General features: G+C 42.2%; 1 protein-coding gene across 11 annotated transcripts in view; it reads left to right on the top strand.

Annotated features, from left to right (window-relative positions):
* Lrrc49 (leucine rich repeat containing 49) overlaps window positions 1-14,219 on the top strand; it is a 114,293-nt gene that overhangs the window by 29,680 nt on the left and 70,394 nt on the right. For 10 of the 11 annotated variants that reach the window (XM_050151924.1, XM_050151930.1, XM_050151926.1 and 7 more), the window contains one exon: window positions 3,080-3,223. In XM_050151924.1, coding sequence (XP_050007881.1) covers window positions 3,080-3,223 — 144 coding nt within the window. Of the gene's footprint in view, window positions 1-3,079; window positions 3,224-4,653; window positions 4,819-14,219 lie in introns of those variants that run through there. The other variant, XM_050151935.1, reaches the window with a different exon arrangement.

Genomic DNA, 14,219 nt, shown 5'->3' with positions numbered 1-14,219 from the left:
CACACAATGACCAATTTAGAGGTTTATTTTTGTCTGAATCTGTCTTTATTGCATATCTGTAATCCTTTTCTGACCAGGATCGCTTTTTAAAATGCTAAGCAGCATGGCTAGGACTAAGGCTGCTTTGCCTTTTGATTCTGCCCAGTCCAACATGACGAAGGTCTGTTCACTGCCTCTGAGACTGCTGGGTAGGAGCCATCCTCACTACCTCAACTCTGGATAGCACCATGTAGCATATAAACCCTTTTTATCTGAGTAATGTGTATGTAGTTGTCTGCATTGGCACCAATTTGTAGGTGGAAACTGCTTGTTCATTTTCAGGCTGCCCAGGCCCAAAATAATCACACAGAAACTGCATTAATCACAACACTGTTTGACCAATAGCTTAGGCATCTATTTAGTTAGCTTTTATATCTTAAATTAAGCCATTTTTATTATTTTATATTTTACCACAAGGCTTGTGGTTTACTGGTACAGGCACACTGGCATCTTTTTCCTCTGGCATCTCCCTGACTTAGCCCTTTTTTTTCTTTATCTGCTTGGAATTTTTACCTTACTCAATTCTGCCCTGCTGTAGGCCAAAGCAGATTTATTCATTATCCAATGATATTCCCAGCATACAGAGGAGAATCCCACATCAGAGAATAACTGACTTTATTCTGCCAGTTGCTGTGACTTATGGAGTTTTAAGAAACTAAACAACATCCCTAGTGATATATTTCCAGATTTATAGATTAATGGGGCTAGAGAGATTGCTCAATGGTTAAGACCATATATTGCTCTTGCAAAGGACCTAGTCTCAATTCTCAGCACCCACTTGATGACTCATGACTATCTATAGCTCCAGTTCTAGGGGATCCAATATCCTCTTGTGACTTCTAGCAGCCCCAAGTACAATGTGGTACATATACAAACATATAGGCAAATTACTCATATATATATATATGTATATATAACATAAATATTTTTAAAGTTATAGACAAATACTTATGTACAAGAACTAACAATGTTTCCAAAGTCAAAGCAGCAGAAAAATGCAGAGGATCTAGTTTCAGACCCCACAGGTCTATGAAGAATTGGAGAAGTAGGGTTTTCTGAAAGGAATATTCAGGAATGTGTGCAGGAAGAAGAGCTGCTGTGCATGTGCCTTCGTCTCCTTAGTTCATTACAGCAAACTGCCTGCAGGAAGCACTGAGCAGGAAGAAGGACACAGCTTTGCTCACAAAGGTTCAAATCCAAAATCAGGTGGCTACTGGAGGAACTGCTGAAAAGAGCATCACATCTTAAACCAAGAAACAGAAGAGGGGAGGTTGAGGTCCCATAATCCCCTCAGGGGTACATCCCTGTGACCTAATGACCTTTCTCTAGGCCTCACTTAATATTCATGGCACCTCCCAATACCTACACCCTGGGAAACAAACCTTTCTATGGGGGCTTGTGGGGCACACTGACCTCAACCATAGTACCCATTTGTCATTCTTGAGCCCAGCCGAGTTTCAGTTCATGTTTTCAAGCATCACTTCTTTTCTCTGTTATAGTTACCAGTTTCTTTCACTCTTCTATTTCTGCTTAGTCTCTGTATTTTGGGTGAGTTTTTCAAGCACATGTTTACATTACTGATTTCCTTTTATATAGTCTCTCCATTGCAATTTTATTAAGTCTATATATTTCAAATTACATCATGTATTTATTGTCAGATGCCTTACTCTATATCTGCTTGTACAGTTCTGCCATCTATATGTTTCCATAACCTTGTTGTTTCTTTTTAAATTTTATATAATTTTATTTCACTTTAAATCAATTAGATGGAAAACCTTGAAACAAAATTTAAACACAACCACAGGTTACCTTCATATGTTTTCCAATTTGTAATATACCACTGTGTGTGTCTCTTCCTGAGCCTAGAAAGAATCCAGGTGGTGTTTGCTGGTTGCAGAGTCCAGATAACAGCATGGAAACTGTATTGTGAATCTAAAAAGAGTCTTTTAGCGAACATTTGCCTTGAAATGTTAGATTTTTAAAAAATAAAATTGTTATAGCAATGTAAATGAGCAGATTCATATTTACAGATGGTGAAATCTATTCTTAAAAAAAGATTTGTGTGCATGTATGTGCACACATACATGTATACATACACAGGTGCCATGAAGAGAAAATTGGATCCCTTGGTGCTGGAGTTGCAGGCAGGCAGTTGTGAGTTTCCATGTGGTTACTAGGAACTGAATTCTGGTCCTCTGCAAGAGCAGCAAGCTCTCTCAACCCTGAGGATCTTCCCAGCTCCTGAGATGTGTCCCCTTAGTGAAAAGTGACACATTGAGCAACTCACGGTTTCTTAAGGAAGTCCTGTGAAGAGGTTGATGAGCACCCTTCCCCGCTCCTGTGTAGGAGACACTCAACCTTAGACTGTGTTGCTGAGTAATACAGGGGCTTTAACACAGTGCTGTTCTCGCCTTACCTCCTGAGAGTTGAGGCTGTTCTGCTCTGGCCCTGTGCTTATGTGCCTGCGTGGCTTCCACAACGTAAGGTCTTTTGTTCTACGGGCTAGTGCCTACCACATTGCACCCTAACTGAGCCTTGTCTCCTGGCCTAAGCACTAATGTTCCAGAGGCCATCTTTTCCTCCCACAGGGGCTTCTAGTCCCTTCCATCTGTCCATTTGCACTCTTCACTGCCCTCAAGATCCTGGCAGGCGCAGGTCAGTCCTGTCCTTTGCTTTTGCTCTGAGAGGCTTGATTTGCCTTGTCAAAGCACTGTGAGTATGTGACTCGGGGCCAGAGTCAGTTTCTGTGTGACAGGTAGTGTGTATGTGGGACCTGGCAGCCGTAGAGCTGCTCCAAAGGGAGTCATTGGTTATTTGAGAAAATTTACACGATATGCTCATTATGTCAAATGGTCAACTAGGATCCTTGGCTCATTTTTACAAGTTAAATGACTTCATAGGACTTGCTTTGAGACCCTTAAATGGACTTAAATGTCTCGGCATAAACTTGTCACTAAATCTGGGGGCTTGAATGTTTTATTTTTGGAGCTTTATTACATGCATATGCTAATCAAGCTCGTCCCCCACCTTTGTTTTCCAGATAACCAAGATTGAAAATGTCAATCATTTGTGTGATTTGAGAGTTTTAAACCTTGCCAGGAACCTCTTGAGTCAAGTTGACAATCTCAATGGTCTGGATTCTCTAACTGAACTTAACCTTCGACACAATCAGATCACTTCTGTGGTGAGTACCGCAGGCTGCAGGTGCGCCTGCTTCTTGTTGATACTTCAGTATTGAGTGTGGAATGCCAGAATTGGAAGTGACCTAGGTTTTTGTTTTTCTGGATTTGAATTGTGACCATAACTATGGAGGTCTGTAATATGTTGATCTGGAAAGTAAGTGGTTTCTGTTTTAAAAGATAAATATAAATTCAAAAATAGTCTAAGTGTTACCTTTAAATGAACCATCTGGTGTACGTGATCACTGCTCATCATTCCTTCTGTTATGGTACTGAGAGAGAAAGGGAGGCTATTGGTGAGTGCCCAAAAGGAGAGGCACAGAGAGAGGAAGTAGAGGTCCAGTTGATTGTCTTCTGGCAGTTTTAAGGAGGCCTCTTGATGAAAAGGGAATAGTGCCCAGCACCGTAGAGGCCTAGCTCGGGTCTCAGCTTCACCTCGAATCAGCTGTGTGACCCTGGATGAAACACTGGAACTGTCTGGGGCTCATTGCAGATTTGTCTAAAAATGAAGTAATTGGGCTCAGTTGTCATTTGCGTCTCTTGGCTTGCTGACTCTAAAAGAGGGCACGGCGACAGCTTAGACTTGTGTGCGAGCAGAGGAGGAGAGACATATTGGGGGAACAAGACTTGAGCTCTCAGACAACTAGAGAAGTCATTCTTGGATCAAATGGCTCTTTCACAGCGGATGCCTAAGACCATCAGAAAACACAGATGTTTACATCACAACTCATAACAGTAGCAAGATTATAGTTTTGAAGTAGCAATGAAATAATTTTATGGTTGGGGTCACCACACCATGAGGAACTGTACAGAGGGTCGGAGCCTTAGGGTTGGTGAGAACTACTGGGCTTGACTGTGGTGCTGTGGTGCAGAATAATAATGAAGCCTAAGCCAATGTGATCTCTCCTGCTCACTTCACGATGAGAACTTAGTCTCCTCTGTAGCGTCAGGATCTGGGTTCAGTTCCCAGCATCCATAGGGTGGCTACCCTTCCTTCTACCCCTGTAGGAGGACTCGATGGTTTGGCTGGAAGCAGACACCTAAATAGTAGCCTCATGTGGAGGCCTTGTGTATTGCTACAAAGGTGGAAGGTACTAGAAACACATCTTCAGTTTTATGAGAAGATACCAACCTAGTGAACTTGGCATCATTATCATTTTAAAGTCCCCTTTGTTTCCACACTGTCGAAAAGCTGCCTTTGGGCTCTCTGGTGTCTTTCATGAGCTTTTAAAGGCACACAAGGCACACCCTAACAGAATACCTTCCTTAGGAAAGAGTGCAGTGTGCTCTCTGTGGCATGCAGATGTTGGGGACAGATGGCGCTCCGTTGTATGAGTTGGTTTCACTTTCATTTTCCCAGAAAATATAAGGCAGCTAACACCCATGTCTTCAGGGAGGGGAGGAGACTTCCTGAACCTTTTCTAAGACATGGATTTATTGCACAATTTCTGAATCACGTCAGGTCCTTCCCAGGTTGGACAGAATGGTAGAGACGGGCTGTTTGTTTTCAGAGCTTCCAGGCTGGATTACTTTGCTGTGTTGCTGAATCCTCACAAGCTGCTCAGTCAGGACTTAGTCTGTCCTCGGTACACTGGGGCCGGTAAGCATCCAAAGAGTTCTGCTGGTTGGGGCAGCCATCTGCTCTCCTGGTATGTTCCCGCCTGGAGTCTGGCTTTCCCTGGGAAAGCACATGCTGCTCAGCCGGAACTCACGGACTGCCAGTGAGTGTGGTCTCTGCTCTAACTCACGGACTGCCAGTGAGTGTGATCTCTGTTCTAACTCACCGATTGCCAGTGAGTGTGGTCTCTGCTCTAACTCACCCATTGCCTGTGAGTGTGGTCTCTGCTCATCACTATGGCAGCTGAGTCAGCAGCAGCATCTATGGGAAAGGAAAATGTATCCATCCATGAAACTTTAAAAGACAACAGTATCGATCGTATATCTTTAGTAGTGATAAGTATAGTGCAGGTAATGCAGGAAATTGAATGTACATGTAAGGTAGATAATAGATAGGGTTGTGGTTCAAATCTTAAGTTCCAATCATTTCTAAAGTTCTCTTTCTCTCTTTTGTTCTCGCTCTCCCTCCTTCTCTCTCTCTCTCTCTCTCTCTCTCTCTCTCTCTCTCTCTCTCTCCCTCTCTTTCTCTCTCTCTCTTCCCACATCTCTGTCTGTCTCTGTCTCTCCCTCTCCAGACAAGGCCTTTTTACATACCTCTGTCTGTGCCTGCTAAATGCTGGGATTAAAGGTGTGAGCTCCCATGTCTGGCATAAACCTTTGCTTAAAAATCCAAAAAACTTTTAAATTTTCCTTCATCTTTTCCTGCCTTTAGGTTTAGTCACCACCCTACTCTTTCTTTGGAGAGCGGATGAGAGATTTGGGGGTGAGACAGGGTCTCATAGGGGCCCATGCTGGCTTTAATTCCTTCTGTAGCCAAGGACTGATCCCTGCCTCCACTTCCCAGGTAGCAGATTACAGGTGTCCTCCACCACATTTGACTTTTTTTTCTATTTAATGACTAGTGATTATTAAGATTTATTATTTTAGCTGGGTGGTGGTGGCATATGCCTTTAATCCCAGCACTAGGAGGCAGAGGCAGGCAGATCTATGTGAGTTCGAGGCCAGCCTGGACTAAAGAGAGAGTTCCAGGACAGGCTCCAAAGCTACAGAGAAACCCCGTCTTAACACCCCCCAAAAGATTTATTGTTTTTTTTATTATTTTTAAGTGTGGGTGCAGAAATTTGGCATCTCTGAAGTAGGAGTTACAGGTGGTTGCGAGCTGCCTGGTGTGGGTGCTCAGAACTAAACCTTGATCTGACACAGAAGGACCCAGCCCTGCAGCTAGTAACTTTAAAATAAAAGCTTCCATTGGGTGGTAGCTAGGGTGTTTGAGCCCTTCTTTAGCCATAAGGGTGGGAGAAGGAGTGTCTCTCTGTCTGTCTCCTTCCCAGTTGATCACTGGATTGTGTAACTTCTTTTTTTTTTAAATATATTTTTATTTATTATGTATACAATATTCTGTCTGTGTGTCTGCTTGCAGGCCAGAAGAGGGCACCAGATCTCATTACAGATGGTTGTGAGCCACCATGTGGTTGCTGGGAATTGAACTCAGGACCTTTGGAACAGCAGGCAATGCTCTTAACCTCTGAGCCATCTCTCCAGCCCCAATTGTGTAACTTCTTAAGTTGCACACACAGAGCACCCATCTCCTCAGGATGAATGGAGGGAAACTGCGGGTTCAAGTGGAGTTACTGAAATAAGAAAGATTTTACTTTGTTGGGTAGAAGGACTTTGTTTCCTTTGTGTGGGTTGAGCTGCCCTTCCTGTCGTGCCCCACCCCTGTTTGTTGCTATTACTAACCCTTTTCCTAAAGGAAGCACCACTTCCCTGTCCCACCTACTCTACCTGCCTCTGAGAGGACAGGCCTGGAGCTCCTGCTGGGGACTCCTTCAGCCAGCTTCTCTGGCCATGCTGGCTGTGTGAACGTGGCAGGTGGGATAGGGTCAGTGTTGGTTCAGGAACTGTTGAGCAGGCAGGTGTTAAATTACACACCTACCCCATGTGCTTCTTTCATGTCACCCAGGCCTGATCTTTGCATGTCCAGACCGAGTGTGACAACGGCATGGCCTCCCATCCAAGGAAACGTGTGCAGCTCTGGACCTCTCCTGTGGTTCCCCGCTGCAGGCCCTCTTCCTCAGCTGGGTCTCTTGGGAAGTTCCTCCGGCTTCCTGAAATCCATCCAAAATGTTGATCTGTCACTGACAACTCTCTTACTTTCTTGATTTCTGAGAATTTACTTAGGTTAGTGTTTCCCCTGAGCCCTGGGAAGGAAGCATGGTTTGTCCTTCATCCTCATGAACAGAAACCTCTAGTGTTTCAGTGTCAAGACACATCTTCATTTGCCAGTCCTGTCTTGGAAACTGGGTCATTGTCAAACTCAATATCTTTTTAGTCTCCATGGTGTTGTCCTGTAGGAGAAGACTGTTCATTCATTTTCTGGATGCCCAGACCTGAACGATCACATAGAAACTATATTAATTACAACACTGGCCAACAGATCAGGCTTATTTCTAGATAGTCTTTAAATCTTAAATTAACCCATTTCTATTAATCTGTGTATTGGCACAATGCTGTGGCTTACAGGAAAGGTTCCAGCGGCAGTGTCTTTCTCCTTCTGCAGCTACATGGCATCTCCTTGACTCTGCCTACTCTCTCTCTATATCTCTTTTCAGATTTCTTGTTTGACTTTACTCTGCTAAGCCATTGGCTGAAACAGCTTCTTTATTAACCAATGGTAATAAAACATATTCGTAGCTTACAGAGGGGAATCCCACGTCATTGTCTGCTTTTAAAAATTAAAACTTAGGTGTGATGCTCAGGCCTGTTCTCCCAACTGTCAGGAGGCTGAAGAAGCAGGAGGTTTAGCATGAGTTCAAGTCCAGCCTAGGCTTCACGGTGAGATCAGCGTGAACTAGAGTGAGACCCTGCTTCAAGAAAAAGAAAATCTTAAAACATTTACAGTAACTGAAAATAATACATTAATATTGGTAACTCTCTCAGAGGAATAAATGAAACCCTTTCAAGTACAGGTCAGGGCTTTAGGTTCCCCTCCCTGCCACTGTCTTCTCACAGAAGTAGCCTCCGTCTTGAGATTGGTGTTGCTTGTTTTCACACACATCTGACTCCATCTCCTTTTGTTTACAGTGCTAGGGATCAGCACTGGGCTTTGCACTTGGAGTTAGCACTCAACCACCAAGCCACCTCCTAAATAATAGGTAGCAATGGGTTTGCATGCTTTTAAGTGTCTTGTGCATGAAGCCATCTCATGGCGCATATCTTCTGTGTTTTGCTCTATTTGACACTCATTTGTTTTAGTACATCTAGCTCTAGTTCCCTAATTTTGGTAGCAATATAGCATTCTGTCTTATGGTTATAATTCATACTGGACAGTTGTATTATTTGCAATTTTTCATTATTACAAGTGGTACAAGTAACATTCCATTTCTTTGTGCACATGTGCAAAAGCATTCCTACAGACAGAACTTTTAGATGCTTTTGTTAGTCTATAACAACAAATTAATACTGAAGCATGACTGTTCCATACATGTCCATATGGTCCCGTTACAGAAAATGAAAACATCCCAAGGACCACACCTGCCTCTTCTGAGAACCACCACATTCTTATCTGTTCTTTTCTATCTCACTAAAAATATTGCTCTGAAGATACCCTGGTCTCAGCCACTAAACTGACTTCTTGACCAACTAGAAATCAACTCCTTCTTCCTGTTTTTTTTTTCTTGCCTTCTTTTTCAGAAATATAACTAGATTATTGTCTATGGAAGAGGGACTGAAAGACTGTAAGAGCTGGAGGATAGGGAATTTGCTGTGAGACTGTGTCTCCAGTAATGTCAGAAGCTACACCTATAAAGTCTCACCAACATGACTGTCCTAACATGAGCTGAACAAGGACAGCAGTAGACATACCAGAGTAGACAGGAGAGATAGTATGAGTCCTCAACCCTACACAAATAACTATAGGCAGCTAAGCAATGCTGGATGGGGGAAGAGAGAAGAGCACACCATTGTCTGTAGAAGGCAGCACAGAAATTGTTAGATAGCTGGTAGATGCAAGACTGTTATGTCGGTTGTCTTGAAAGTTCACAGATAGCTGACATGCTTTGGCCAGATTTCTTCCCATATCTTATCTTTTGTTAATATTGTGAAATTTTTGATAAGAAATTGATTTTTTACTGTTGGTAACATGTGTAATCGTTGTTGATTTTGGTTCATTCACTTTATAACAACCTTGCTCTGAGTACTTATTCTAGTAATGTCATAAATTATCTAAAAGGGTGTTCCATTTACACTTTTTTTGGTTGTTGCTTTTTTTCTAAAGCAATAGCAGTTTCCCACTAGCCATTATATATGCACTGTATGTTTGAATGTTTGTCCCCCTCTAACATTTTATTGAGACCTTGTCACCAGTGTGAAAGGACTTGAGAGGTAGGGAGTGAGTAGGCAAATGGAATGACTTCCTTTTTTTAGGAGAGGCTTGGAGGAGCCTGTTGCCCTCTGTCATATGAGAACATGTAGAAGGTGACATCAAGTGAAGGGTCCTTATTAGGCACTGAATTCGAAGGCTCTTTGTTCAGCTGAGCTAGGAGAACCTTTAGCATAAAGCTAAAGCAGAAATGCAAGTGGGTTCTTGAATTATTCCCAGTTTTAAAGAAAATGTATCACTAGCTATGTTCATTAGCTACCATTTATCAATCTGAAGAAATTTGAGTGTTACATGCATGTGAGTGTGTGAGAACAATGCCCATATGTGTACACACAGAACAGAAAGGACTCGGAGCATCTTTCATTTAGCACTGCCATTGTATATGAATGTGCACAGCCACTGCGTTGCCTTGAGACAGGAGATACGGATGTGCACAGCCACTGTGTTGCCTTGAGACAAGAGATACGGATGTGCACAGCCACTGCATTGCCTTGAGACAGGAGATGCGGATGTACACAGCCTTGCCAGCTCCTTACTTGCGGGCTAGGGGTCTAGACTCTGATCCTCATGCTCACAGAGCAAGAATTCACCTTCTTTCCAGCCTAAGAAATTGTCTTCTATTTTTTTATTTGCTTTAAGTTTACATTATTAATGATAATTAAATTTTATTAAAATGCTTTCTGTAACTCTTACATAGGTCATATTAGATTTGATTCTTAAATCCATGGAGCTTGCAAATTAATTTTCTAAATCCTTAGGTCATTTTAGCATCTTGCTCACATATTCTAGGCCATCATTTGTACATAGTCCTGAGGGCATTTACTAAGGCTGTTTGTAATATTTATATCTACAGTACTTGAGATGAGCTGCAATTCCTTTCCTCTTACTCTTCTGGTTCTCATTCTGTGCTGCTGTGCCTGCCCCAGACGGGATTAGAGGGCCTCTTACTGGCATATCCTTTGATTTCCCACTTTGCCTTCCTACTTAGAATCTCCAGATATGAGCTAAAGATAATGCCTTCCTTAGGCATTTAGTGAAAGTTCTTTGGGAAACTGGCTGGGTGATTTTGACTTTGAGTGGGCAGTCTTTGCAGTTTTGGTTTCCTTTGATCTAATGACAATTCTTGTCCTACTTGTTTTCATTGTGGTCACTCTGTATTTCTGCCCCTCCCCAGCCCCTGGAGTATATTTTTAATTTTTGAAATATATGATTTTCTTATTCCTTTTATTATAGCTGTCTTTTCTAATTTAATTGCTTTGTGTCCAATGAAAATGGATTGGTTCTTTGAAGTTGGTTATATTGCCTAGCATGTCATCAATATTTGTCTAGAATATGGTCAATATTTTGAAGTTATAATCTAGAAAGTAGAACTGAAATTACTATTTCTTCCTGGCAGTTGTTCCTTTCATCATTATGCGCTAGTGTCCTTTATTACTTACAACTTTCCTGAGCAATATTGTAGGAGCATGCACTGTTTGTATCTTCAGGTCTTCACCCCAACTGTGCTCAGTAATCTTTTTTTTTTTATTTTTTGTTTTTTTGAGACAGGGTTTCTCTGTAGCTTTGGAGCCTGTCCTGGAACTAGCTCTGTAGACCAGGCTGGTCTCGAACTCACAGAGATCCGCCTGCCTCTGCCTCCCTAGTGCTGGGATTAAAGGCGTGCGCCACCATCGCTCAGCTGTGCTCAGTAATCTTAAGCAACATTTTGAGCTAGGTTCTCCAGCTCAAATACAAATTTTCAAACTGTACTTGTTTTTAAGGAGCTGTGCCTTCTTTATGGGCCCATGACAGTCGTGCTGAGAGCTCAGCATCCCTTCTGTGTTGGCTCTCCCAAAAGCACCTGAGCATACTCTAATGACCAGGAATCTTTAGCAAGCCCACACGGAGACAGTCTCCAACGCGATGGGCTAGTGCTCTGCACAAATGGAGCATCACTCAGTCTCCCCAAGGGACAGGACTGGAACACTAGGAGCCTAAGCCACTGTTAGTGGAATAGACGAGATTTGCTGAAGATGGCTGCACTTCCTCCACTCCTATAATTAAGAACCAAGTGTAGTAAAGGAGCACAGCCATGTGTTCATGGAGATGGGTTCTGTGCTGTCACTGAGCTAGGCCCAGAGCTGACCTGTGCCCTGCCAAACCGTGCAGTGGGAAGGAGGAGGGAGCAACTGAGCAGCCCTCTGAAATGGATAAAAGAACCTTCAAAGTAAGAGCCATGTTGACAGTTCTTTTTTTTTTTTTTTTCCAAGACAGGGTTTCTCTGTAGCTTTGGTTCCTGTCCTGGAACTAGCTGTTGTAGACCAGGCTAGTCTCGAACTCCCAGAGATCCGCCTGCCTCTGCCTCCCGAGTGCTGGGATTAAAGGTGTGCGCCACCACCGCCCGGCTAATATTTATTTATTATTTAATATGTATACAATATGTGTGTATGCCTTCAGGCCAGAAGAGGGCACCAGACCTCTTTACAGATGGTTGTGAGCCACCATGTGGTTGCTGGGAATTGAACTCAGGACCTTTGGAAGAGCAGGCAATACTTTTAACCGATGAGCCAGCTCTCCGCCCGACAGTTCTTATTTTTGCTTTATTTATATTTTCTGTTATTTTGTGGGCTAGTAGGAGAGGCGGAGTTGTATCTCAGCATGGGTGTGGAGGCCAAAGAACAATTTGACAAGAGGCAGCTCTCTCCTAACATCAAACTGGTCTCAGGGACAAACTCAGCCATCAGACTCAGTGGCAAGCACCCCTCCCCACCGAACTCTCCCCAGCTCTGCTTTATTTGTTGCATATTACAGAGATCCACAGAAGGAGTTGTCACTGCTTGGAGAACGTTCCTGTAGACAGGAGAAGAGCCTCTAGAGCGTACTGCATCCTCCATGTTCCTACACTGCCAAGGGCCTCCCTCCAGACTTGATTGAGTTATAATCTAGATGCAATAAAATCTTAGCTATATATATAAGTCAGCGTGTTTTTATTTTAATGTAACTGCCAACCATATCATGGTGTCTGAAATGTTTCTATTATTCTAGAAAGTTCTTCTGCATCCCTTTTCTAGTCAGTCCTGCTCCTATTCCAGAGGTACTCTGATGTCTGTCTCTGGATGATTTTGACTACATTTGTACTTTACAAAAAGTGTGTACAGCTACATACATGTCATATCAGGGATGCATGCTCAGAAATTTAGTCTTAGGTGATTTTGTTGTTGTAATGACTTCATAGACTTAATGTAATCCTAGGTGGTGTGGACTGCGCACATCTAGATTCTACTGTGTGCATAGTCGTTAGCTGTGAGGCCACTGTGTAGCACATGGATGTGTAAACATGGATTCTTCCCTGCACTTGCCCTGTTTTGTTAGTCATCAGTTTGTTGTGTTTGTCATCATTTTCTCCATTGCTGGGTTGGATTCCACTGGAGAAAAGCTGTCGTAGCATTTGCTTGCTCGTTTTCCAATCTTTTTTCTACTTTTTTGGCCACACAAAATCACTATGGATGACCAGTCTTGTTATTTTTATTTATCTATTTATTTTAGTGGGCCAAAGCCCTATTTTTCCAAGGTAGAAACAAAGGAATGCCATGTGAATGTATGAATTTATCAGAAACTGTCTGACTTTATTGGAAATGCTAAATTCATCAGAAACAGTTGGCACTGAGCATCTGTGTCGTTCACAAACAATTACCATCATTTTAGATTTGTATTTTCTTGATGGGTGGAGGCACCAAGTTTTTTTTCCAAGCATTTCATCTGTCATCTGTGATGAAGCACTGGTCTAGACTGTTGCTACTAAAAGTCATGTGATATTTTAGATTCAACCTTTTGATCTCTCTCTCTCTTTCTCTGTCTCTCTCTGGGTCTCCTATGGCTATTTGTCTCTCTGCCTCTCTCTGTCTCTCTGTCTGTCTATCTCTTTATCCCAGTATCTATCTGTATGTCTACAGAGAGTATATTTTCCATGACTTGCCATTTTTACTTTTTCAGAACAGTATTTGATTTGTGGAAGCTTCCAGTTATGGTGACATCATCTATACTTTGACCTCCTCTGTCCTTGATGTCTTCTGTGTCCTGTCTGAGTCCTGACTGTGTTATCCTGTGTTCTTTCTAGAAAGTTTACAGCTTTCTCTCTTCATTCAGAGCTGTGAGCTCCCTTTAGTTAACTCTCTATGTACTTGAACATAGTTGGTGATTGTTCATTTTATCCACATATGGATATCTATTTTCTTGGCCATGTTTTATTGAAAAGACCTGTTTCCCCACTAACCTGAATTGTCATGTTTGTCAAAGTAAGTGATAATTACAAATAGGTTTTCTAGCTCCACACTTCCCTTCCGTATCTACCTCTGTCCTCAGAGCCCTTCTCCTAGACCCCTATTTTATGATAATTGTGAAATTTCAGTACAGGGGTGTTGTATAATTCTCCTTTTAGTGCATAAGAATGTTGTGTAAAGAGAACGGGTGAGCAACCCACCGCCTTCCTTCAGTTGCTGCTAACCCCTCTCTGGGATAGACTGCCCCACCACAGCTTTGTCATCTTCTCTTTCACTAACTGCTGCATATATGGGAAAATAATGGTAAATTTTATAAACAAACCTAATATTTTTGCTTCCAGAATCTGCATGATGATGTCTTTCATTAGCAATGGGAACATTCTATATCTGCATTCTCATAAAAGCACCTTCAATTTTCTCTTTCCTCTAAACCTCAGGCCTTCTCATTATGTTGATTATTCCTTAATCCTGCTTTAATAATTTCTGTCATTATAATTTCCCCCCGGTACATCGTTGTTTTCTTATTACTTCTCTACTCCTACCTTGAAATTGAGTCTTTAAAAGAAAAAACAAAAATACAAAAAAAATCTCTTGTTTAATCTGATTTTCAGTCTTAACTATTGAGTTTTCAGTAACTGCTTTTTTCCTCTTTTTTTTCTTTTCAGGTTTTTTTAATATTACATTATTATTTTTTTTATTGAGAAAAAGTTTCTGCCTCCTCCCAGCCTCCCATTTCCCTCCCCC

The sequence above is a fragment of the Alexandromys fortis genome, unplaced genomic scaffold (assembly GCF_014885135.2).
Source record: "Alexandromys fortis isolate MF-2015 unplaced genomic scaffold, M_Fortis_MF-2015_v1.1 scaffold_70, whole genome shotgun sequence".
In the NCBI taxonomy this organism is placed as follows: domain Eukaryota; kingdom Metazoa; phylum Chordata; class Mammalia; order Rodentia; family Cricetidae; genus Alexandromys; species Alexandromys fortis.
The sequence above is the reverse complement of the archived record's forward strand: the minus strand, read 5'-3'. Positions and strand labels throughout refer to the sequence as shown.